Here is a 25,710-nt window from a genome sequence, read left to right on the forward strand (position 1 = left end):
ATGTCAAATCTGTCGCTTGATTGGATATGGCTTTCCCACTCCTGCCACCTACAGTCTATTAATCGTTGTCGAACAATTTGTATAAATCTAGTTTCATCACCAACCCCTTGAAATTCCCAAGCATACCCAACCCCAATTTCACATAAACACACTCGAATTTTTGATACCCAATTTCTTTTCCCTCTTGAATCTAAATCATTTAGCATAATATAAGATTTCCTAGGCAGTCGATTATTACTCATTTTTAATAATTTCAACCAATAACGAATGCATCTAATGGCAGAATTAATATAAATTGGGTACCTATTAGTCTCTCCATATACTAAGTCATTAGGTGTTCTCATTTCAACCCCTAGAAACTTTTTAAGACCAAATAAATGAACAGATTCACAATGCATACCAGCTTTTCTATCTAATCCCCATATTTCTGAACCATATAATACAATAGGTTGTATCTGGATATCAAATATTTTCAAAAAGAGGTCAAGAGAGTTATTATTCAACAAAAATAGTTTCTTCATAATATGCAATAATGCATTCTTTGCTCTGCTAGCTAAATCCTTACATGCAGCTACAAAACTCAAACGCGTAGAGAAAAATATTCCGAGATATTTATACACATTAACCACTGGCATTACAGTGCCATCATAAACCCACCTTTCCCTCGCTGCCAAATAACCCCCTTTTCTGAAAACAACAATATTACTCTTATCCATATTAACCTGTAACTGTAACTGATAAGCTGAAATTTTCAAATTATTCAATTGTATCTGGAGACCAACAACTGTCTCGGAGAGCAAAACTATATCATCGGCGAGTAGTAAAATAAACAATTCCATTGGATCAGTTGTGAATCTAGCACCATGCCTACCCTTATCTATTATCTCTACCGCTAATTCGTTTATAAATAATGAAAACAAAATAGGACTACATACATCTCCCTGTTTCACACCTCTTGTACAATATATATAATTAGTAAGCTTGTTACCACATCTAATTCTTGTTTTAACAACACTATACATACTCTTAATGCAACTGAATAGTTTTCCACTAACTCCATTTTTAATAAGAATGGGCCATAATAAATTTCTATTAATTGAGTCAAATGCCTTTTCAAAATCAATGAACGCAACATAAAGTTTACGATTACATGAAAATTGCTTCTGTATTAGGGCAAAAAGAGTAAACATATGGTCAGTTGTTGAGTAACCTCGTTTGAACCCAGCTTGATGTTCTCCAGTTATATTGTTATATTCTACATATTCCTGAAGCCTTTGGTTAATAATAATACTATATACTTTGCTACTAATATCAGAGAGTGAAATGCCTCTATAATTATTGGTGTTATTTACATTGCCTTTTTTATAAAGTGGAAGTATAATAGATTCACACCACTGTTCAGGAAAGACACTATTATCAAATAAAACATTCAAAAATTTCACAAAAAAATCTACAATCATTTCACATGGACTTTTTAAAAGTTCTCCAATAATACCATCAGGGCCTGCTGCTTTTCTACTTTTTATTTTTCTAAGGGCAAACAAAACCTCTTCCCGAGAGATCGGACGGTTCATGGCTTCAGTTTCCATATCTAAAGAGGCATAATCAGTGTTATCATGTGGTATATCTTTATCTAATAAAGTTCTAAAGTGTTCAAACCAGTCATCTACAGATAATGCATTTTTAGGTTGTTTCTTTTTAAATGATATTTTATGTACACATTCCCAAAACCGTTTTTGGTCATTAATAGAAGTAATCAACTTATCCAACATATTTTTATTAAACTGTTTTTTCTTCCTATCTAAAATATGTTTGTATTCTCTCCTAGCTTTCACATACTCATTATTATCATATTTATCTAACGTTCTACGGTATTTTCTCAATAATCTACGTACATTTTGTCTGGTATACCTACCTTCCTCATCAAACCAACCTTCATGATGCTTACTGTTATCTACCTTAATACGTTTCTTCATGCATGCCGCACACTCACGGATACAATCATTAAACAATTCCAAGGCTTCATTAACATTAACATTAATCAGTTCAAGAGCTATATGCAATCTATCATGACATTCTACTTCACATAATTTTCTATAAAATTCTTGACTATATTCATCATTCCATACCATTTTTTCTATAATCTGCACATCATTACTTTCTCTGCTTTTAAATTGACAATCAGTTGACAGTGTAATACGATATTCAATAGGAAAATGATCAGATTCATATCGATCGGCAACGTGGAGTTCACAGAGGTCACAAATAAGATCATAAAAATCATTACATAAAATAAAGTAATCATTGACGCTGCTTCCATTTTCACTTGAGAATGTATAGCGACCTTCCTGGTCACCATTACATACCCCATTTAAAATAACCAAATTTAAAGCAGTGCACATGTTCAACAAGGATTTACCAAATGCATTAATATATGTATCTTGAGAGCAACGGTTAGAAATTACAGAGCAACTTTTGAATTGAGACTCAACGTTTTCGTTTACTGTTTGAGATGGAGAAAGACTAGCAATTCGACTATTTAAATCACCACATATAATCATATAAACATCTTCCAATTCTAGTAAGAGAGAGAGAGAGAGAGAGAGAGAGAGACAGAGATACATGCGTGCATGAGCATGTGTGTATGTGTGTGTGTGTGCATGCATGTGCATGCGTGTGCGTGTGTGTGAATACATGCGTGTATGAGCACGAAATCAAATACCATTTCATGGAGTCATGAGTTTTCTTACCTTTCCAGCTGTACTTTTGGTTTCTTTTGGGGCCTGGAAAAAGAATATACAAAACTAACTGAAAAAGAATATTAAAAAAAAAAACAACCCAAAAAACCATGGTCATATACAACACACAACATCAACAAAGATCACTGACACCCTATGAATCAAGTCTAAATGGCTTGAATCATATGCTGATCTTTTTTTTCTCTCCTTTTTTTTTTTTTTTTAACAACTTCAGTGTTTGTTAAAGACAGAAACATCGACACCAAAGCATCACACTGTTCACCTGCGCGTGTATGCCTTCATGCCCACACCCATGTGTGTGTGTGTGTGTGTGTGTGTGTGTGTGTGAAGAAAATTGTCACTGTCATTGTCATGTTATTGTCATTGTCACCATTAATATCATTATCAAATCATTGTCATTGCTACTGCCGTTGCCATAGTTACTGTAAGTGCCATTTCCATTGCCACTGTCATTGCCCACTATTACGGTCAATACCATAGTCACGGCAATTGCCATTGCCACTGTCATTGCCACTGTCACTGTCATCACCACTGTCACTGTTGTTGAGACTGTCATTGTCACTGTCACTGTCACAGTCACTGTATTATTATTAATGCCATTGTTACAGTTACTGTCAAATGTCACTGTCACTGCCGTTGTCACTGCTATCATAACAATCACTGTCAATCATGGTAAACGTTCCTGTCATTGTTGTTGTCAATGTCATTGCCATTGTCACTGTCACTGCCACAGTCATTCTCCCTGACCTGTTTCTCCTGTTCCTTCATGGCCTGCACCTTGGCCATGTACTGCAGCATGACGGGGTCGATTCCACCGGCCTCCTGTGCCGCCTTCTCCTGAAGCACCACACACATTGACATGACACCTACACATCTGTCCACCACCAACACACCATTCACTTCACTATCAACACAGACTGGCATATATATATACATATATATAAACCCACAGTACCCAAACAGCATATTCCTTATGGACCAGCGAACAAACCAGGTTTTCACCTTTGCAACAGAAAATGTGATACTTGTCGCCACCCAACTGAAACCCAAGTTTTAGTTTCTCCCTGGCACGAAAGAAAGTGGAAAATCAGACAACATATCACATGTGATACCCCTAATGTAGAGTATCAGCTGCCCCCCCCCCACCCCCTTTAAATGTAATGGAAGTTATGATGGTGTGCAGGGAGGGGGTGGCAGTGTGTGGAGTGTGCAGTTGAGTTCTGTAATTGTTTTGCATGCAGCATGTTTTTACCTGCCCAGTTTTACCTGATTTTACCTGACTTTTACTCTCTGACTGCTATTTAACCAGCCTGTAAAACTTTCACTTTTGTACCCTTGCCTGAAGAAGCTGTTTTTACAAGTTTTAAAGACATGAAGAGCCTGCTATTGTTGATATTTTCATATTTTACCGGTCTTGGTATTTACCTCAGTGCTTTCTGCAAGGAGCGGAGCCCAGGACACAAAGAGAGTGTGAACTGTTTGTGTGTGTGTGTGTGTGTGTGTGTGTGTGTGTGTGTACAGCTGTCAATTTCTGGCAGAGAGAGGACATGGGCTCTCAAGGCAATGGCCAGAAGCAGCAGAAAAGAGTTCCAGCTGGATCTGGTCGAGGAGGAATGAAAGTAAACTTCACAAGGATTAAATTTCACTACTCAAACTAGGCGTATGATGGCTCAGTGGTTAAAACGTCTGCCAGAACAGGTAACTCAGTCCTGAAGTGGCAACACACACACACACACACACACACACATATATATATATATCCTATTACCCTACAGTTTAAAGTACATAAAAAGAAGCAAGTGACACATACACTCACTCATTTATACATAGTAACATACAAACACACACACATCTTCTTTCCGTTACACAACCAACATCGACTTGATGATGACTCTGTTGTGGTTCATGCATGCTGGGTATTTTCATGTTTCTATACCCCACTGAACACTGACATGGGTTACAGGATCTTTAGTGTGCGTATTTCATCTTCTGTGTGCGTATACACACGAAGGGGGTTAAGGCACTGGCAGGTCTGCACATATGTTGACCTGGGAGATAGCAAAAATCTTCACCCTTTACCCACCAGGCGGTGTTACCGAGATTCCAATCCTGGACCCTCAGATTGAAAGTCCAACGCTATTGCGCCCGTCACATACACACACACACACACACACTGAGTACAGAGGTCCTCTGCAGTACAAACCTCCTCCTCTTTCTTCCGTTGTTCCTCCTTTCTTCTCTCCTCTTCTTCCTCTTCCTTCCTCCTTCTCTCCTCCTCCTCCTTCCTTCTCCTCTCTTCCTCCTCTCTCCTTCTCTCTTCCTCCTCTTTCCTTCTCCTCTCCTCCTCCTCTTTCTTCCTCTCAGCTTCTCGCTCAGCTGAAAACACACAGCAAAACGATTCTGATCTGGACATTCACAGACTGTGGTTTTTGCTCTGTTAGTTTGCATCCATGGTCTAAACAGATTTGCTGAAACAGGATGTTTAAACGGACAAAAAATTAGTTACCACACACTGAAATTGCAATGAATAGATACATAAAAAAAAGTATGCTTTGACCAAATCCAGATTTGTCGAGTTTGTATCTTTAAATATGTTTCAAAACAGTATTTCTTGCGAGTCAGTATCTTAAATATTTCTAAAACAGTATTCTGGTGAGTGTTGTTAAATGTGCTTAAAGACACTGGGTAAGCGCTACAGAAATGCACAATTATCATTATCACCATCATCATCATCATTATTAGCAGTAGTAGTATTATGAGTGATGGCCTAGAGGTAATGCGTCTGCCTAGGAAGCGAGAGAATCTGAGCGCGCTGGTTCGAATCATGGCTCAGCTGCCGATATTTTCTCTCCCTTCACTAGACCGTGAGTGGTGGTCTGGACGCTAGTCATTCAGATGAGACGATAAACCGAGGTCCCGTGTGCAGCATGCACTTAGCGCACGTAAAAGAACCCACGGCAACAAAAGGGTTGCTCTTGGCAAAATTCTGTAGAAAATTCCACTTCGACAGGAAAAACAAATAAAACTGCACGCAGGAAAAAATACACAAAAAAATGGGTGGCGCTGTAGTGTAGCGACGCGCTCTCCCTGGGGACAGCAGCCCGAATTTCACACAGAGAAATCCGTTGTGATAAAAAGAAATACAAATACAAATATCTACACGTGCATGACCATTCCCGCACCCCATCCCTCCAAACCATTGCAGCAAACGCAATCCACATTCAGACATGCCAACAGGAGCTTCACCACAGTCTTCCCAGCATTACCCCCCAAAGAGCTGGCTGGCTTCTTCCAGGCGTCGTCCAGGGAAACGGACGGCTGCTTCCAGGCGGCGTCGAGGGAAAGAGAGGGTGCTGCGGAGGACGTGGCTTTCTCCGTGGTGGGCTGGCTAGGCAGCGGGTCCAGCTTAGCTGGTTTGGGTTGGGCTGCCCACACAACAACGTGAGGATAGGGGAATTCTAGTAAGCATGCATAAACGTGTGTGTATACATACATATGTGTACAGACATGCACCTGCCCCCCCCCCAACCCCCCCCCCTGCCCCCCCGCAAACAGCCATAAGCACAAAATCATACACAAACACATGCGTCTGCACTCTGATGCGTTTGTGTGAATGTGTTTGTGAGGAATGGGTTCAGTATGTTTCATGAAGAGAGGTGAGGTGAAAACCCATGACAAAAAAACACCTTCCTCCTGCAAGGTGGATGAGGAACACACAGTACACTGCCCCACTCCTCCAGTCCCATGCCTCCCAACCATTTTCACATCCCTCTTTCTTCTGCATTTGTGAGCCGCTCACAAAAGCAGAAGAAATGAGTGATTCACTTATGACTGGTTTGAAGTGGATGATTCTGCTTCTTCTCATTTATCCAAGAAAATGGATCAACATTCAAAATACATCTAAACACCTAAGGTTCAGATTAGGGATTTCCTACATTTCTCCTTCACTGTCACTGTAGTCAGCTCTGTGGTCTTATTTGTCCCTTTTGCAGATGAGCTGAAGAAAGTGAACTCCACTTTGTGTTATGCTGCCCTACTTTGAATGACAGACATCATTTAATCCCCCACCTCACCTCCCAAATATTATTGACACCCAACTATATTTCAACTTGCCGCGCAAACGTACTCAACACAGGAAATTATTATAAAACAGTTAGCCATTCACTTGTATAAGGCATTGAAATTTTGTGCCATATCATCTGTTTAAAAATGATCATTTGTGCACTGTTCAATTTGTAGTTTGCCATATACTTTTGTGCGTTTTCACTGGTATGGCTTTGTTGTTTTGGAATCTTTGTTCACAGTATTCTCATCATGAGGGTCCATGGCCTGTACTGTACACATTATCTGTGTCATAACTGAATAAACTATCTGTATCCCCCAGTCCCTGTACTGTACACATTATCTGTGTCATTACTGAATAAACTATCTGTATCCCCCAGTCCCTGTACTGTACACATTATCTGTGTCATTACTGAATAAACTATCTGTATCCCCCAGTCCCTGTACTGTACGAATTATCTGTGTCATTACTGAATAAACTATCTGTATCGCCCAGTCCCTGTACTGTACACATTATCTGTGTCATTACTGAATAAACTATCTGTATCCCCCAGTCCCTGTACTGTACACATTATCTGTGTCATTACTGAATAAACTATCTGTATCCCCCAGTCCCTGTACTGTACACATTATCTGTGTCATTACTGAATAAACTATCTGTATCGCCCAGTCCCTGTAGTGATCTAGTTGTGTCTTAACATTAACTGTGGAGTTTGGCCAGCACAAACGATTGCAGCAACCCTAAAAATAACTCTGGCACCACTGGTCAAGGAATCTAGACTTGTTGTTTCTCTCATTCTCTCTCGCCTTGACTACTGTAACTCTCTACTGTCTGGTTTGCCTGCTTCATCAATTCAGTCCCTTCAGCACATACAAAACTCAGCACATACATCACTCCTATTTTGCAACATCTCCACTGGCTCCCTGTCTCACACAGAATTAAGTACACGATCAGCACTCTACGTTATAAATGTATTCACAAATCTGCCCCTTCCTATCTCTGCGGCTGCCTTCACCTCTACACTCCATCTCGCTCACTACGATCGGCTTTGGATACGCATACCCAGATTCAAACATTCGACTGTTGGCTGCTGTTCTTTCTCTGTCTCTGGACCTTGCAATTGGAATGAACTTCCTCTTTCGCTTTGTCAAGTCTCCACGCTCAGCTCTTTCAAGTCTGGCCATAAAAGCCACCTCTTCCCAAAATAGCCTCCCTTCCCTGCCTCTTCCTTGTCTTCAGTTTCTCCAGTGTTAGAGTTATGCATGCGTGTGAATGACTGGTGCGAAAGCGATCTGATTTGTCTCTGCACAAGATTCAGCGCTATATAATACCATTATTATTATTATTATTATATTAACAACCACCCCTTCCCAGGCTGATGACCACTACATCTCTCTGACTGCCTCTCTGGCTCTATCCTTGCAGTGACCCCTTCCACAACCTCCACCCTGACTCTCTCTGTGTGAAGGCCTCTCTGTATTGTATCCTATATTCATATAGCACAAAATGTTTAACCAGCATTCTCTCTGGATGTAATGAATGAACTCGACAACAAGGTGGCAATACATTCCCCTTAAAACGAAGAGGAGGAGTTTGTATTATACTCCATGTTTGGTGTTACATATACTTACCATGTCAAACTGATGCAAACTAGGCCTATCGGTTTGCTCTGCTTGGCCAAATTTCGCATGGCTAACAGTGAAAAGACGACCCGTCTTGCCCGGTCTGCTCTTAGCCAATCAAACGCCTCTAAAAGCTATAAGCCCTGAATCATTCCTTTGGCCAAGGCTCTCCACGCCATCTTGTCAGGTTTACGCTCTGTCTCGTCTTACGCTTTTTTTGGCTATTAAGCGTATTCATTTGGCCTTACTTTGCTGCATGCGGCTTGTCTGTATTGTATTCTTACATTCTGTGTACTCGATTCGACTCGGCCCCCTCGATTCGTTCATTTTTCTCTACCTCTAAGTCGATCCTGTCTTTCCTTTGTCGGGGATCGGATTTTTGCTGGGTGCCTAAGCGCGGGTAACATGCCTCGAACAAACAAATACCTTCTTCTTGTTGTGGAGGGCTGCCGGCTGACTCAGACTCGGCCACCACCAGCATGCTGGGAGAACCGGGGCGTGCCTCCAGGTCATCCACAGTGATTGGTCGAGACTTGACGTGTTTCGTTTCCCCCGCCCTGCCACAGTGTGTCATTCGTACATAAAGAAAAAAAAAAATTAACAAATAATGAGGCCAGGAGATGAAATGATTAACAAATAGTAAAGAGTGGTAACTCTCTCCATTCACAAGGTACACAACTTCAAGTCAGTGCTGCTTACGCTACCGATTCAGTGAGCACACAATTTTTAATTTCCAGTTGAAAAACCACCGAGGCAACCATGTGTTTGTTCTGTATTGTCCATGTGTTCTGTGTGGCTTGCTCAGGATTAAAAAGCTCTGCCAGTCTTGAATAAAAGCTAATTTGTGTTTGCACATTTCTTCTGTATTTGCTGCTGTGTGCACATGTCAAATCATCGGTATAAGAGCTAGCCCGGCACTTCCTTTTTTGGGAATGTGTCTGGGTTTGTTCCAAAGTACCTTTTATTTACCTGTGTGCTAGCTCAATCGGTAGCGTAAGCAGCACTGACTTGAAGTTGTGTAACTTGTGAATGGAGAGAGTTACCACTCTTTACTATTTGTTTCTACTATTTGTTAAAGAAAAAGAAAGATTTTTTTTTAAACTTTACATTTTCTTGCTGTCGTCTTCGAATTGACTGAGGATGGGCAGAGCAAAAAAAACAAACTGTCCAGTTAATTACCCTTACCTCATTAAAATGATGTTTTTTAAAACTCATTTACTTCATTACCTTGTCTAAATACAGCTCTGTTTTATTTCGCTTTGTTTCTCCCTGGTCAGACCTGTGAACTATTTCCAATCAGTGTTTTCTGAACAGCCAGAGCCTCAGCTCACTGCCGCTTGAGCAAGGTAACAGGCGAAGTTTGTGGACTCACTGTTTCTCATCGGCCTCATCAGACACGTTGGACAGGTCGAAGTGGGGAGGTGCCGTCCTGGGTTCCTGCAGTTTGCCACCACTCAGCTCTGCAAAACTGTCTGCAACACACACACATACACCAAACACACAAAAGCACTTGCACATTCACACACACACACACACACACAAACACACATACATATACATTTCACAATCACATTCCACACTCACTCGCATACACATCAAAACACAAGCACACATACAAAATCACCCACTCAAACACATTCAAACACATGCATATATACAAACTCATCCATCCAAACACACACACACACACACACACACACACACGTGCACACACACACACACACAGACACACACATACATACACACACACACACACACACAAGAAGAAAAGAGAGGAGAGAGGCAGAGAAGCAGCAGCAGCAGATACCATCATGGAGGGAGGGGTCAGGGCGACGTTTGTAGGGCGTGGAAGACATGGGCCGGTCATGGGGGATAGGGCTGGCTGGAGGAGACACCACCGCCCTCTGTGCCGTCACTGCTGACACAGTAACATTCACGCACTCTTGTTATGTGCATGCTGTCAGGGAGCGAAATACACGATTTTTGTGTGCTCCCTTCTTCTTCTGCGTTCACTCGTATGCACGCGAGTGGGCTTTTACGTGTATGACCGTTCTTACCCCGCCATGTAGGCAGCCATACTCCGTTTTCAGGGGTGTGCATGCTGGGTATGTTCTTGTTTCCATAACCCACCGAACGCTGACATGGATTACAGGATCTTTAACGTGCGTATTTGATCTTCTGCTTGCATATACACACGAAGGGGGTTCAGGCACTAGCAGGTCTGCACACATGTTGACCTGGGAGATCGTAAAAATCTCCACCCTTAACCCGCCAGGCGCCGTCACCGTGATTCAAACCCGGGACCCTCAGATTGACAGTCCAACGCTTTAACCACTCGGCTATTGCGCCCGTCAACTCCCTTCTGATTGGTCGGACTGGAGAGTCGGAAGTTGGGATGAGGAATCAATGGTTTGACTTCACTTTCTGGTTTGAGAGAGAGAGATGCGAGCATGAAATTTGTAGAGAGAATGCTGTAGGATGAAAGTAGGATGAATGTATCTGGAAATTGAAGTGCCAGGCTGTTGAGCACCAGTGACCCTCCATGTGTCATTTTGTTTAGCTGGCTCCCTCCTTAGGATGCAAACTGTAAGTTTTGGTTCTTCGTCTGAGCTTGTCTTTTATTGTTATGTCTAGATCTAGAGTGATGGGGAATTTTTGAAGTAGGTTAGGATTTGAACTGAATGAGAGAGCGTTAGGCCAGTGGTAAGAATGTGTTCATGATTATATTTGTTGTGGGAAGGGAGGGGTTCGTCATTTCAAAATATCCGGAAGAATAAATCTGCAAGAAAGGAAGATAAAAATAATTTCGTTACTGTCCTTGATCGGAAGTGGTAGCGGAAGGTGTGAGCCTGGGTATTTATTTTAAATTTTATATGTAACAGAAATCTTATTTGTGACACATGCCTGTGTGTGTGTTGGTGACAGAGAGAGAGCGAGAGAGAGAGTCAGAAAGGAAGAGAGAACAATGGGGCTGGCTGTGGGGGTATCGTCACCCTCTGTGTGTGTGTTGGTGACAGAGAGAGAGAGAGAGAGAGAGAGAGAGAGAGAGAGTCAGAAAGGGAGAGAGAGAGAACAATGGGGCTGGCTGTGGAGGTATCATCACCCTCTGTGTGTGTGTTGGTGACAGAGAGAGAGAGAGAGAAAGGGAGAGAGAGAGAGTCAGAAAGGGAGAGAGAACAATGGGGCTGGCTGTGGGGGTATCATCACCCTCTGTGTGTGTGTTGGTGACACAGAGAGAGAGAGAGAGAGAGAGAGAGAGAGAGAGAGAGAGAGAGGGAGAGAGAACAATGGGGCTGGCTGTGGGGGTATCATCACCCTCTGTGTGTGTGTTGGTGACAGAGAGAGAGAGAGAGTCAGAAAGGGAGAGAGAACAATGGGGCTGGCTGTGGGGGTATCATCACCCTCTGTGTGGACACTGCCAACACAATAACGTTCACACACTCCTGTTATGTGCATGAGTGCATGTGTGTCAGAAGGCAAGGCAAGGCAAGGCAAAAGGTTTATTTCATAAACTCCCTGGGGGTATTGAAACGATACAAAAACCATATGAACAAAGAAGTGATGTAAAAAATAAACAAAAAAGCTAACTACAGCAAACAAGCAAATACCAACCAATAAGTCAGTTTTCCTCAGTAAATGACTAATAATGTCAACAATGAATATCAGAACATGTCCATTTTCTATTATATTTGACTATTTTCCACTATCAGGGAGAGAGATGAACAGAAAAGGGAGTGATGGCCTTGAGGTAACACATCTGCCTCGGAAACAAGAGAATCTGAGCGCGCTGGATCGAATCAAGGCTCAGCTGCCGATATTCCCCCCCCCCCCCTCCACTAGACCTTGAGTGGTGGTCTGGACGCTAGTCATTCGGATGAGATGATAAACCAATACCTGTGTGCAGCATGCACTTAGCGCAGGTAAAAGAACCCATGACAACAAAAGGGTTGCTCCTGCCAAAATTCTGTAGAAAAATCCACTTCGATAAGAAAAAAACAACTGCACGTTGGAAAAAAAAGAAAAAAAATGGGTGGCGCTTTCAGTGTAGTGACACACTCTCCCTGGGGACAGCAGTCCAAATTTCACACAGAGAAATCTGTTGTGACAAAAAAGAAAAAAATACAAAAATGGGGCTGGCTGGAGGGATATCACCTTCTGTGCTGACACTGCTGAAAGAATGTTGATTTGTGTGTGTGTGTGTGTGTGTGTGCGTGCGTGTGTGCGTGCATGCTTGCATGTGTGTGTGTCATTATTATAATTATTTTGTACTGCCCTGTCCACACAATGTAAACACCTCAGTCGACCAAACGTCACAAAACTCACTCACCAGCCAAGCCCTGTGAGCGATGACTTGTGTTCACTGGGGGGTGTGATGATGGAGGGGGAGGGGGAGCGTCAGATGGCAAGGCATTGACGTTGGTCATGTGACAATGGAAGTCGTGGTACGCTCGCTCCAGATTCTGAAAGATGATGTTTCAATGCATACAACATGCAATATACAAAAATATTTCAAAAAGGCTTGTTGCTACAGATCAAGAGCCTGTTTTCAGATGGCAAAATGGCATGCATAACTTTTTCAGAATCTTACACTTTATTTTGATTTCTACCTGAAATTCCACAATTTGAGAATTTCATATCCATGCTTTAATGTTTCTTTCTGTTGCAATTCAGACAGAATGTCTTCATGTGCCTGAGGTCACCTGCACAACAGCCAAATGGTTTAAGCGTTGGGACTTTCAATCTGATGGTGGAGACTTTTCCGATCTCCCAGGTCAACAGATGGGCAGACATGCTCGAGCCTGAACCCCCTTCATTGCATACACATGTAAAAGATCAAATGCACACACTAAAAATCCTATAACCCTTGTGATTGTTAGTTGGGTTACGGAAACCAGACCATGCCCACCCCCCAAAAATGGAGCATGGCTGCCTATTTGTCAGGTTCAGAACGGCCATGCACACAAAAGCCCACTCTCAAATGGGAGTGAACATGGCAGCTGCAGCGTGAGAGCAGAGAAAAAGGAAGAAAACAGACTGAAACAAACACCAACAGCAGACCCCACCTGGGCCTCTTTCTCCAGGCCACGCAGTCTGTAACGAGTCTCGGCCACGATGTCCGCTGACGCTGCTGACGAATGATCGTCCGACAGCTCCGACATGTTGCGCCGCCTGGATATCGGGCCAAGGTCAAGGTCAGAGTCAATATCATTGTAGACATCTCTGTCGGCACCGAAGGCCACCACAGGGCCCCGGCTGCCTCTGGGGTCAAGGGTTGCGGAGACGGCACGCAGGGATTGGTGGGCCCCGTCGCCCAACGAGTGATGGGACATGTGCAGCGGTGACCTTGACCTGCATATACATCATCCCTCAACTTTTGTAACAGAACAATAATTCATATACAGGGTGGGCTGGGAGCTAGTCATTTAGATCAAATAATAAACACTTACAGACAGAAACAAGAAAAATAAAATGGATGGCACTGCACTGTGGCAATGTGCTCTCCCTGAGAAGAGATGCACAATTTCAGGCAATGTGCTCTCCCTGAGAAGAGATGCACAATTTCAGGCAATGCGCTCTCCCTGAGAAGAGATGCACAATTTCAGGCAATGCGCTCTCCCCGAGAAGAGATGCACAATTTCAGGCAATGCGCTCTCCCCGAGAAGAGATGCACAATTTCAGGCAATGCGCTCTCCCCGAGAAGAGATGCACAATTTCAGGCAATGCGCTCTCCCCGAGAAGAGATGCACAATTTCAGGCAATGCGCTCTCCCTGAGAAGAGATTCAGGCAATGCGCTCTCCCCGAGAAGAGATGCACAATTTCACACACAGAGATATGCTGTGACAAAAAGTAATTGTGACAAAAAAAAACAACAACTTGTAACAAGAAGTAATACCACACAACAATCTCCCTGCTACCTACTGCATAACAAACAAAGAACAGCAGCTTGTTACCATTCTTCCACATTATATTTTAAACTAAGTTTTTTTTGCTGGGATTATACTTGATATTCAAGCCAATTAGAATAAAGTTGATCATGGTATCAAAAAATGAATAAGCAAGACCAAATATCAACTGAAACTGGACATGGCAAACTAAGTGTCCAACCTGCTGTAATCAATCAAATTTTGGCCAGCACATCAAGGCACACAAGCTATGATGTTTCTGTGGTATTAAACTAACTTCTGTTTGGACCATAGTACACTGAGAATGAAGGCAGTCCAACTGAACACTCTGACCTGAAGACAGCTGAACCACTCACCGACCATTGCCGTCATCCTTGGGTTTTCTGTACACCTCATTGTTCAAAACTGAAACAAAGAAGCAGCAGCCGTGTAAGATACAAAACGTTCAAACAATGCCCCATCTCTTCTCCGTCTTTTCAAATGATTGCCTTATTAACTTCCACGTCCAAAAACCAAGCACACATCCTTCAGGAGATTTCTCCTGCAATCCCCCTCACCCCCACCCCTCCCTCCGCCCGTACCCCACCCCACCCGACCCCTCCCAAATTTATGTCACTAGTTTTAATATGTTCTGCTGTGTAACTAGATGGATAAAGTGCTGGTGTAAGCTGTTATTTCTCTTTTTCTGGAAGCCTGCTGTAGTTACTATTGTGCAACTTGATTTTCTTCCTCTTTTTTTGGGGGGGTTGGGGGGGGGTGGGGGGGGTTGTTTTGTTTTTTTGCTGAGGTAATATTCAAACCAAACACAATTAGAAAACTTTGTACAGTTCAAAACAGAGATACAATACCTATTTCAGTCAGCAACATATGGGTTCCAGTGAAAATCTTTTCTTTTTCTTTTTTTTTTTTTACAGCACACACTTGTTTCACACAAATTACACATCACAACAATAAAAAAAAAAATTAAAAAAAAGCAGAAAATGAGCATCATTACAGTATGCTGATCTGCAGGAATATAAACATCCATCACGGCAGTTAAACGCATCATTCCCTGATACATATCACAATCTTTCCGGTCACTGGCCAATGTCAATAAAAAAAAACATTGTTCCTACACAAACCAACAAGGTGAGGTGAGGTGTCACTGAAAAGTTTGCTGCCAGAGAAATCCAGAGGCAACCTACAACCAAAGTCTGTTGTCTTAATACTGACAGTCTTCATACAAAAACGAACTCTAAATACAAAAGCAAACAAACAAAACACACACAAAAACGAGACAAAGCTTTCATTGCTCACATGTCATTCCTGCTGTGCAACAACAAAAGCAAACATGCAGTGGGTGGAGGTGTGGGGGAAGAGATGTTGGTAGGGGGTTGCCAGTACATACGTAAAATATTTTCAAACCATATTTTTGCTCGCAAAGCCAACAGTGCTGGAGGTGGTTGGGGGAGGGGTGGGGGGGGGGAGGGGTGGCGTAGAGATGGAGGTGGGGTGTTACCAGTACACATATAAATAATTACCCAAATCATATTTTTGCTCACCATCAGGAATGAGGGACTGTGGAACTGATAGCTATGCATGTGTGTGTGTGTGTGTGTGTGTGTGTGTGTGTGTGTGTGTGTGTAAAAAAAACACACAAGCCAAACAGACAACACCAAAATCCATGACATACGGAAGAAACCCCGTCCCAACCTATACATCTGTCTGTGCTTCTGTGCATGTGTGTGTGTGTGTGTGTGTGTGTGTGTACCTGTCTGTGTCATGGCCAGTTGTTTCCGGAGGTCCACCACTTCACGGTTCATTTCCTTCATCTGCAGCACCTGTTCTTCCAGCCTCTGGACCAGTTCTCTGTTTCGGTCCACCTGCATTACACACACACACACACACACACACAAATGACACAGACACATATACACACACACACAAATGACACAGACACATACACACACACAAGTACCATACAAACATACATGCATTTTTTATGTGCTTTGTGAAATCAAGAAGCACTGGGCTACCTTATTTCTGTGTGTGTGTGTGCGTGTGCACGTGTATGTACACATATGTGCATGCACATGTACATGTGGATGTGTGTGTGTATGCATGTGGAAGTGTGTGTACATGTGTGCATGCGTGCACAAGGAACAGTTGCGAGGAAGAGGAGAAGAGGGGGAAGACAAGGAAAGAGGTGGATGGACGTCACTAAATGGACTGAAAGAACCTCTGCCCAAACCCAGGCACCAGCACACAACTGTGAAAGGAGGCTTGTTGGGTGTGCAGCATTCTACAATACAGTGCCCCTATCACCCTGGATGGTTATGGGAGTGGTATGATTAGGGACCATATGAAGATCTGCTGACATCAGTGAAGAAAACTACGCTAGTAGAATAGAATAGAATATGTCTTTAATACCAAGTGTACCGGGGTCACAAGGAATATTGGGGGGGATAGTACATAACAAGGTACGAACATAAATCGAAAATCATACACAAACACAGAAACAGTAGAAATTAGGATACATACAAGTGCATATCAATATAAAAACTTGTGCATACTCACACATGCACATACTGCACACACACACTCACATGAGCACATGAAAAGATCCAGTTGAGGGAGGGTGAAGGAGGTGAAGACAGAAATAAATGACAGGCTGATGACACAGCAGAAAGGACATAAAAGGCTTTTGCAGAAAGCCAGGCTTTGACACACAACCTACAGACCTGGAGGAATCTGGTGAACAGTTCTCCTGTCTGGCGACGCAATGTCTCTCCACAGTTAAAGCAAAAGAAGAAGATGATTATTAGGAAAAGGAGGAGGAGGATGATTTTGTCAACAACAAAAAATGAAGGAAGAAAAAATAGACAAAAATTCCATACTGACCTCATCCTTGAGGCGGGACTCCAGGAGCTGTTTCTGCTGTTCATAGACGACCTGCTCTTGACGCAGGTTTTCCCGTGCACGTTCCAGGTCCCTCTGCAACATCAGAGTCTCTGGGGACGGCCGACGTAGCTCTCTCAGCAACTCTTCCTGACCTGGTGTTAACAACGACAACAATGAGCCAGGTGCCGTTGCTAAGCGGTTAGTGACAAGCACTGTCGACTAGGTGAACATGGGCTTGATCCCTGTCAGAGGTGTTTTCAACCCATGGCCAGCTCCTTCCCAGAGCAGACTGTGCCATGGGCTCAAATGGGAACAGTGGAACCAAACAGTCAAGGGTTAATCATCCACTGCATGGATGCGTCTTCAGAAGTTTTGCTCAAACGTCCTGACCTACACTGCAGGTGTCTGTATTTCTCAGCCTGGTTGATGCTGGGATATATCATGAAAGTACAGCTTTGTCAAGAAGTCCTGCGAACCCAAATCAACCAACAACAAGCTACATCTGTCAATCATGTTCTTCTCATGCTTTCATGTGCTACAACTGCTGTGTTCACTCTATGTATGAGTGGGCTTTTACAATTACAATTGTTCTAGGGTTTTCCACCAAGCTACTAGTGCAATCATACTCATGGTTTTTTTGGGGGGTGTTCATGCTGGGAATGTTCTTGTTTCCATAACTCACTGAACGCGAACATGGATTATATGATCTTTAATATGTGTATTTAATCTTCTGCTTGCGTGTACACACAAAATCTGCACACCTGTTGATCTGGGAGATAAGAAAAATGTCCATCCAAAATGTATCCAAACTGAATCCTGGACCCTACGACTGAAAGTCCAGTGCTTTAACCACTCTGTATTGCTGCACCTGTCTACCATAATGATAAATACTTGTCTGCATTAGGAACATTTAACATGTGTGATAATAATGAAACGGTGAAAGCAGAAAGAAAAAAGGAAAGTAACCAAAATATTATCATCAGTAAAATAAATATCTTACATTTAGACATATGAAGGGTATTCACCAGCTTGACTCATTCTTTTGGAAGGGAGAGAATAATCTTCTGTGTTGCTAAACACTGTTCTGGTTATCAAACATGATTACATCAAAGTAAGATATGAGCTTTCAGTCTAGGCATATGTGAAAGAAAGAAGATCATTCGAAAATTATGTTTCTAGTTATCAAATGTGACTTCATCAAAGTGGGACATGAGCATTCTGTTTACACATAAGTGAAATAAAGAGGACCATTAAGACATGATATTTGTTAAGTTCAACGAAATAAAGTTATCTGCTATAGGACATTATAGAGCTAAACTCTGCCAATGACATCTACTGCAGCAACAGAGGGGTCAAAATGCACTCTTTTCTTCCTCCCCAAAAACATACATACAAGGCTAGCTAATCAAAGCATAAATGTGCACACAGTCACAGTCACATACAGCCATACACATCACACACACACATTCATGCACGCACACACACAAGCGCACACACACACACACACACATACTAATATCACTTCAAGCAGAAAGACGTTAAACTGAAGACAACACACACATACACACATGCACAGTCACATAAAACAATATGATTAATATCAATAACATACACACAAAAATGTGCACACGATCATATACAACCATGCACACCACACACAATCATAAACAAACGTTTACACACACACACAATACAAACGTTTACACACACACAATACAAACATTTACACACACACACAAATGTGCACGCAGTCACATACAACCATATCTATAACACAAACATACTTGCAACTTTCTTTTCAATTTATCTGTCAAAAATCAACCCTACCCAGGACAGAAAAAGAGAAAATCTAACATGAAATGACAAGCCAACACTTACGTCCCCGCTCTCTTTCATTCATGGTTAACAGCTCTGACAGGCGCCTGAAACCCATACACATGAAATAACAATAACAATGATAGTGCTAATAATAATTAACACTTGTGTATTATTGTTACATCCACAACATTTCAACAACAAGCATTAATCATGCAGATAAGAGCATCAAGAAAATGAATGCAAAACTCATGACAAAATGCAGTAACAGCATCCAGCTAAAAATCCATCTTTACTTCTGGTTGTGCTGCAATGTTGGTGGAACATTCTTTTTCATTTTCTCCGGCTTTTCCGACCTTATGAACTAAGCAGTGCAGTTGCAACGTCCACAGTCTCTCATGGCAACACCACTGATCCACACACACCACTGACAAGGACCAGGGGATCTTTAACATGCACATTTGATGTTCTGCATGTGCATGCACACACTGTGTTAACTTACAAAATTTACTTTGACATTTTTCATTGTTTTAATCCAGTTCAGTTTAAGGCTTTATGTTTTCTGTGGGTAGGCTCTCAAGGCCTGAACAGCAGATTGGGTCAATGCACAGTCAGGCACCTGCTCTCCATCCCTCATCACTTTTTTTTTTTTTTTTTTTTAACCAGGCATACATGGTTCAGTCCACTCAGTCTGACATCTTGAAACTGAAATTACTGAGCTGGTGGAAATAACTTCTCCTCAGGGTCACTGCTTGTTGCAAGTGTTTTCAACACTTTACTGAATAAAGCAGGCAACTGAAATAGAGAAGACAAGAGAGAGAGAGAGAGAAAGAGAGAGGGAGAGAGAGAGAGAAAGAGAACATAGCTCAAACCAGAAAGAAGTCAATAAAATCAAATATAAAAGGATTACAAACTGACGTTCTCAATGTCTCCAGTTCATTCCTTTGAGAAACGCTCTGCTCCTTGATTGTTTTGTAATCTGCCATCTGAAACATCACACAGGCATACATAAACACACACACACAAGCACAAGCATGCATGCACATATACAGACACGCACACACAGTCACACCTGCTCCCCTCCCATCCAACCACTTAAGAGTGGAAAGACATAAAACTGGAGACTACTGCTACATCACACAGTATCCTCGTCATGCCTGATGGTCTTTTGCTTATACGTCCATGATCGTTTATATTGTAATATGCACAAAAAACATCCAGACATTTAACAATGAGTTACCAAGAAAATGAGCTACACTGGTCTGAAAACTGAGTGGCCAAACAAAGCAATGCGTGTAGGCTCAATTGCTGTAATTATTGTTCTGCATTCATTCTGGATGATAAACTTTCTTCTTTGAACATATAATTCTCTAGAGATTCATGGCCTAAAAATGGTACTCAGTATTCCATTTCCTAAAATGACTAAAGACGGTATCCTTATAATTTCAGTTTTGATTACAATGTTCTGAAAGGAATACGTGCAATGCTTTTATTCATACAAAGGTCCTATATGTGTAGTGTTGCTTTTTTAAAGTCATGTATAATATTTTTGTTTTAAGTAATTGTCCACATTTGTTTTGATGCACCTGGTGTAATTTCTCCTCTTTGAGATAATAAAGTTCTTCACATCTTATCCCATCTTACCTTACCTAACAACAGAACATTCACAACAGAACAAAGAGAAATATGAGAAAATAACAATAATACAAAGAACAAGAGAGGAAAGGCCTTCAACACTCATTTGTGATACACTTTAAAAAAATGAAGAAATATATCTAATTGTTAAAATGTGTTCAGTATTTGTTATTATAAAGCTTCGGGTAAAAAAAAAAAAAAAAAAAAGGCCCGAGTGCAGATTCGAACCTGGCATGTTCGGGTGGGCAGAAATTGTCTTACTCACTGCGCTATTGCGGATCCATGAGTAAAATAAAAAAATTAACATTTAAGCCTGCTTTTTTAAGGGCGATAGATCAACTGCAGTATCTGAAGTGAGAACACTGTTTAAATCACATCATTTTGGTGTATCTCGGGCATTTAAAAAATCTTTAAGGGCAATTAAGAATTCTTTAAAGTCTGCGGTAAAGGAGACTTGGCCATCGCTGCAATCACACTGCAAAATTTAGCCGTTTTTCTCTGGATCTAGATAGATGTAGGTACAATTTTAGTTACACCCACTGGGAAAGTACAACACGGTCGATTCAATTTCTCTTTTATGTTCATTATAGTTAATTGAGTATCCACTTTAAAAGATTCATATGCAGTAAACACGTCTATGATGTAGTCTGTGTCACTGTATGTGTTCTGTCCAGAATTTGTATTTCTTTCCATTTAATTGCAAACAAAAAAATCGAGGCCATGCTGTCCACTCACTAAGCATTGCCAACGCCACTGCAACTGTGATTCAGTAATATGGTATTTTCGGAATCCCGGAAATGGCCTCAACAAAATAAACCGTTATTGATACAGGAAACATGGCTTAATTTGGGAGACTTACAAACTGTTATTGGTATGACTGTGAAGATTTTTTTCCTGCGATTTTTAAGCCAAATTTGGTATTGACTGACAAAGCATTTCCAGACAAAATGGCAATGTTAAAGTTTACCACGGACACACAGACATACACACAGACAACCGAACACAAGGTTATAACATAGACTCACTTTGTTTACGCAAGTGAGTCAAAAATGAAATACATAATAACGTATATGTTAATTTACATGTTCATCTAAGTTGGTATTTTCTACACGAAAAACATAATGTACATATGCTGAGACCAGTTTCCAAATTCTACAGTGCTGTCCATGGCTTTTTGTTACTGTTTGCTTTCTGTCATTCATTAAGTGTGTTTCTGTCGTTTATAGTATGCATTAACTGAATTAATCCTATTCTGAATTACAATAATAAATGAATATCTTAAAATACTAACAACACAGAGAAGGCACATGCAACCCCACTCACATCACGGAGCTTTGCATTGATGAACTCGTTCTGTCGTGTCGCTGAGACCTCTGAATGCCGTGCTTCTTGCAGCGTGCTCTGGAAACAAAGCACACATCAAACTGAAGCAAATTTTATATTTTTCTCATCTTCTTGTTATGCCTACAGCCAAGATAAGTAAGTCAGTACAATGGCAATTTCTTGCAGGCAGAAGAAAGGGAAAACAAAAAAATATTAACGTGATGTTGGACTGTGGTGATATGTTCTCTCCAGGGGGGGAAGCAGCCTGAATTTCACACAAGGAAATCTGTTGTGACAAAAAGTACTGGTAATACAATACAATTACCTGGGTGGTAGATTCTTAGTAGTAAGAAAAAAGTAACTACATTGAGTGTGTATACATGTTAATGAGTGTGTGTACACGAACATGCAGGAATGTGCACGGATACACATTCACTTAATGACAAAACAAGATCAGAACATCAAAAAAGAATCAGAAAAAAATGGATCTGTACGTCATACTGTACTCATACCAAACAAAACGAAAAAAAACATTACCTCTAGTTCATTGACCCTGTGTGTTTTGTCCCTAAGGTCATCCTTCAAAGACTGCACTTTGGACTTCTCTTCTGCCACAATACGTTCCTCCTCTGGAAAAAACAAAACAATTTTAATAATAATAGCAGTAATAGTAGCAGTAGTGGTAATATTAACAATAATAGTATTTGTATCTATATAGTGCCAAATCTTGGGTGCATACAAAGCTTTTTCACACCCAACTTTCACACACATGCATAGCCCTAAATCAAAGAGATGAAAGACAAAAAACTTAAACTGCTTGTAGACAAAAGGCCAGAGAAACAATGCTCTCACCTTTCACTTTAGCCTCTCTCACTTCTACATTCTGCACCCTCTCAATGAACTTGGCTTGCTGATCCAACTTGAATCTGACAACAACAAAACCACACCATTCAACAGTCATCAGTCATTATCAGTGCGACTGGGATTAAGTCCTTAATCTTCAGCTTACTTCAGGTCCCACTGAGCCAGCCTGGTTTCTAGAGTATGTTAAATCAGAAAAGGTGCCTTAAAATACCACTGAAGTGATGCATCAGCAGTGCAGGGTCTCTTGTGGATGGTGGCCTTATGGAGACAGATATCTCCCTATGAACAGCTGGCACAAAAGCAGAATTGGTCTGTGATTGGCTGTGTGGGTGTGGGTTCATAAAAATGATCTGAGAATAAAGCTACCAAGAAGGCAAGGAAGATGTGTTGACAAAAAACCCACAACCCCCCCCCAAAAAAAAACACCAGCTGTTGTGCATCTTTTAAATTATGTCATGTTGATAGCTCTCATACATTATCCTATATCATAAATGTATGGATACAAGAGATCAAGATCAAAAATAAAACTTGGTGAACAAAAAAAAAACAAACCCAAACAATAATAAACACAAATGAAGCAAACCTTTTTGATTGCCAATATTTTATGAAGGATCAAAACTCAACAAAAAATCATCTCCATTAAAGATCAGACAAGAATGAACACATCGCAAGAGAAATCTCAAACTCTGATAACCAGAACAGAGACTGCAGTCACAAAGTGCGCTCAGTCACTCACTGAGCCATTTCATTCTGTAGTCGCTGCTCAAACTGGATCTCCTTGTTGCGTAGCTCCACCTCACGACGTCTCAGTTCATCTTCCTTGGCTTTGTTACGGTCCTCTGTCAGCTGTTTCTCTCTGTCACAAGGCAGCAGATACCTCAGCTTAGAAACTACTGAATATCAGTAAATAAGTACAGGTAAACAAACTGAAAATATCCTGTTCACTTTCCTGGTATTCTATAGATCTTCACATTACAAAATATGACATGCATACACAAATACGCAAAAATGTAAGTAATCAAGTAAATTTAAAATACTTTTTTTTCTTAATCATCATGCACCTTCCAATATCTTACAATAGATCTAGAGATGAAGGAAACAGTATTGTATGCATATTTAAAGGCTCTCAAACACCCAAACAAGTGAAAAAGAAAAAAACCCAACACAAATACTGTTGAAAACTAGTGTTGTCTTAAGTGCTGCCTTCTTTGTCACCAACATCAAGTCGATGATTTTCTTTGTTGTTGATTGATGCATGCTGTGTATTTCTGTGTGTCTATGACACACCAACACAGATTACGGGTCTTTAATGTGCATGCTTCTCCCTCTTTTTCTGCTTTCATTGGCTACAACTCTGGCTTTCAGAGTGTATGTATGTGTGACTCTCTTTTTTCTTTTCTTTTTTTTCTTTTTCTCTTTTTTTCACCCTGCCATGTTGGCAACCATTCTCCATTTTCAGGAGTGAGCATACTGGACATAGTCTTGTGTCTAGAAGTCAATAAACACTGACATGGATTACAGGATCTTTTACATGCATATTTGATCATCTGCATGCATATACACATGAAGGGGATTCAGAAACTAGCAGGTCTGCACATATGTTGACCTGAGAGATTGGAAAAATCACCACCCTTAACCCACAGGTATGCTAAAACAAGGGAGCAAACTTACAGAAGTAAAACAAATAAATATATATACACAACCATTCAAGTACAAACACACACACACACACACACACACACACACACACACACACACACAGAGCACAAGTTCAAGAGGCACATTAATCGACAGAAGGCAGAATGGAAGAAGTTTGTTTTGAGAGACTTTTGAAACTGAACAGAGGAATCAACGTGACAGACTAAGGAGGGCAGCTTGTTCCAATAAGTTGAAGATCACAGTAAAGAGCGATAACAATGTAAACAAACAAAGCAAAAAATGTTGGGGGTTTTGGGAGGGGGGGTTACACACAAAGAAACGTTACCGTTTGTTCACTTCTGCCTCTCTCTTGACTTCCGCCTCTCTCTGTCGTATGGATTCTATCTCCGACAGAAGCATTTGGCGCTGAGAGTATACCTCCTTTTCTTGCAGCTGATGCCAAACAAACAACAACAGCTGGAGATTTACCAAACGTTTGTTGTGGTCTTTCCTACCACAGTTCTTTTCAGCACAGGAAAAGAATGTAAATACACACACACATGCACCCCCCCCACCCCCCCAACACACACACACAATATCTTTTTAGCATTATAACATAGCCGAGGCCTGTTATTTATAAAGCAAAGCATACAAACTGAAAAGATTTCTTTAATCAGGGCAGACATTCTTAATATTTTCAATCACTGAATTCTAATCTGACTCTTCTTCCAATTCATCGTCATCACTGCCTTCTTCATATGCTTCTTTCTTCTCTTTGTTCCCTTCTTTTTTGTCTTTTTTTCCCTTTTTTTTCTTTTCTTCTTGTTCTTCCTTTTTTCTTTCTCCATGTGGTAACATTATGTTTATGATAATTGTTGTCATTTTCTTTTTTACAAAGTTAACATCATCTCATTACTTTTTTCATGAGCATAACTCGAGTGTAACATTACTCACTTCTTGTTCTTTCTGAAGTCTCTCTATAGAGTTGCGTTCTCTTTCCACCAGTTGGTCGTATTTTTCCTGATAGGTCCGCTGTAGCTGTAAACATAGACCCCTGATGTTATTACTATTATCACTTATCCTAACCTTTGGTCAGAGACAAAACAGAGACCAAAAGCACTTTTCAAATACAAAGTATTTGGGAAGAGCCATCTGACAGCTGCCTTTGGGCGCTTATCATTTGTTTCCTGTTACAAGTTAAGCTTCA

The 25,710-nt window shown here is 41.2% G+C and overlaps 1 protein-coding gene across 3 annotated transcripts in view; it reads right to left on the bottom strand.

The window, feature by feature from the left end:
* The window catches only part of LOC143299168 (centriole and centriolar satellite protein OFD1-like), a 43,912-nt gene that overhangs the window by 11,171 nt on the left and 7,031 nt on the right, over positions 1–25,710 (bottom strand). The window contains exons 8-27 of one of the 3 annotated variants that reach the window (XM_076612305.1): positions 25,458–25,541; positions 24,850–24,956; positions 23,602–23,721; positions 22,854–22,927; positions 22,539–22,630; positions 22,002–22,079; positions 19,962–20,029; positions 19,107–19,150; positions 17,229–17,380; positions 16,099–16,210; positions 14,705–14,753; positions 13,508–13,793; positions 12,772–12,904; positions 10,252–10,359; positions 9,817–9,916; positions 8,871–9,001; positions 6,026–6,184; positions 4,963–5,135; positions 3,507–3,596; positions 2,751–2,783 (exon numbers count right to left, since the gene is read on the bottom strand). In XM_076612305.1, the coding sequence (XP_076468420.1) occupies positions 2,751–2,783; positions 3,507–3,596; positions 4,963–5,135; positions 6,026–6,184; positions 8,871–9,001; positions 9,817–9,916; positions 10,252–10,359; positions 12,772–12,904; positions 13,508–13,793; positions 14,705–14,753; positions 16,099–16,210; positions 17,229–17,380; positions 19,107–19,150; positions 19,962–20,029; positions 22,002–22,079; positions 22,539–22,630; positions 22,854–22,927; positions 23,602–23,721; positions 24,850–24,956; positions 25,458–25,541 (2,193 nt within the window). Of the gene's footprint in view, positions 1–2,750; positions 2,784–3,506; positions 3,597–4,962; positions 5,136–6,025; positions 6,185–8,870; positions 9,002–9,816; positions 9,917–10,251; positions 10,363–12,771; positions 12,905–13,507; positions 13,794–14,704; positions 14,754–16,098; positions 16,211–17,228; positions 17,381–19,106; positions 19,151–19,961; positions 20,030–22,001; positions 22,080–22,538; positions 22,631–22,853; positions 22,928–23,601; positions 23,722–24,849; positions 24,957–25,457; positions 25,542–25,710 lie in introns of all 3 variants that reach the window. The other 2 variants (XM_076612306.1, XM_076612304.1) reach the window with 2 other exon arrangements.

This window comes from Babylonia areolata, chromosome 24 (assembly GCF_041734735.1).
Source record: "Babylonia areolata isolate BAREFJ2019XMU chromosome 24, ASM4173473v1, whole genome shotgun sequence".
NCBI lineage: Eukaryota > Metazoa > Mollusca > Gastropoda > Neogastropoda > Buccinidae > Babylonia > Babylonia areolata.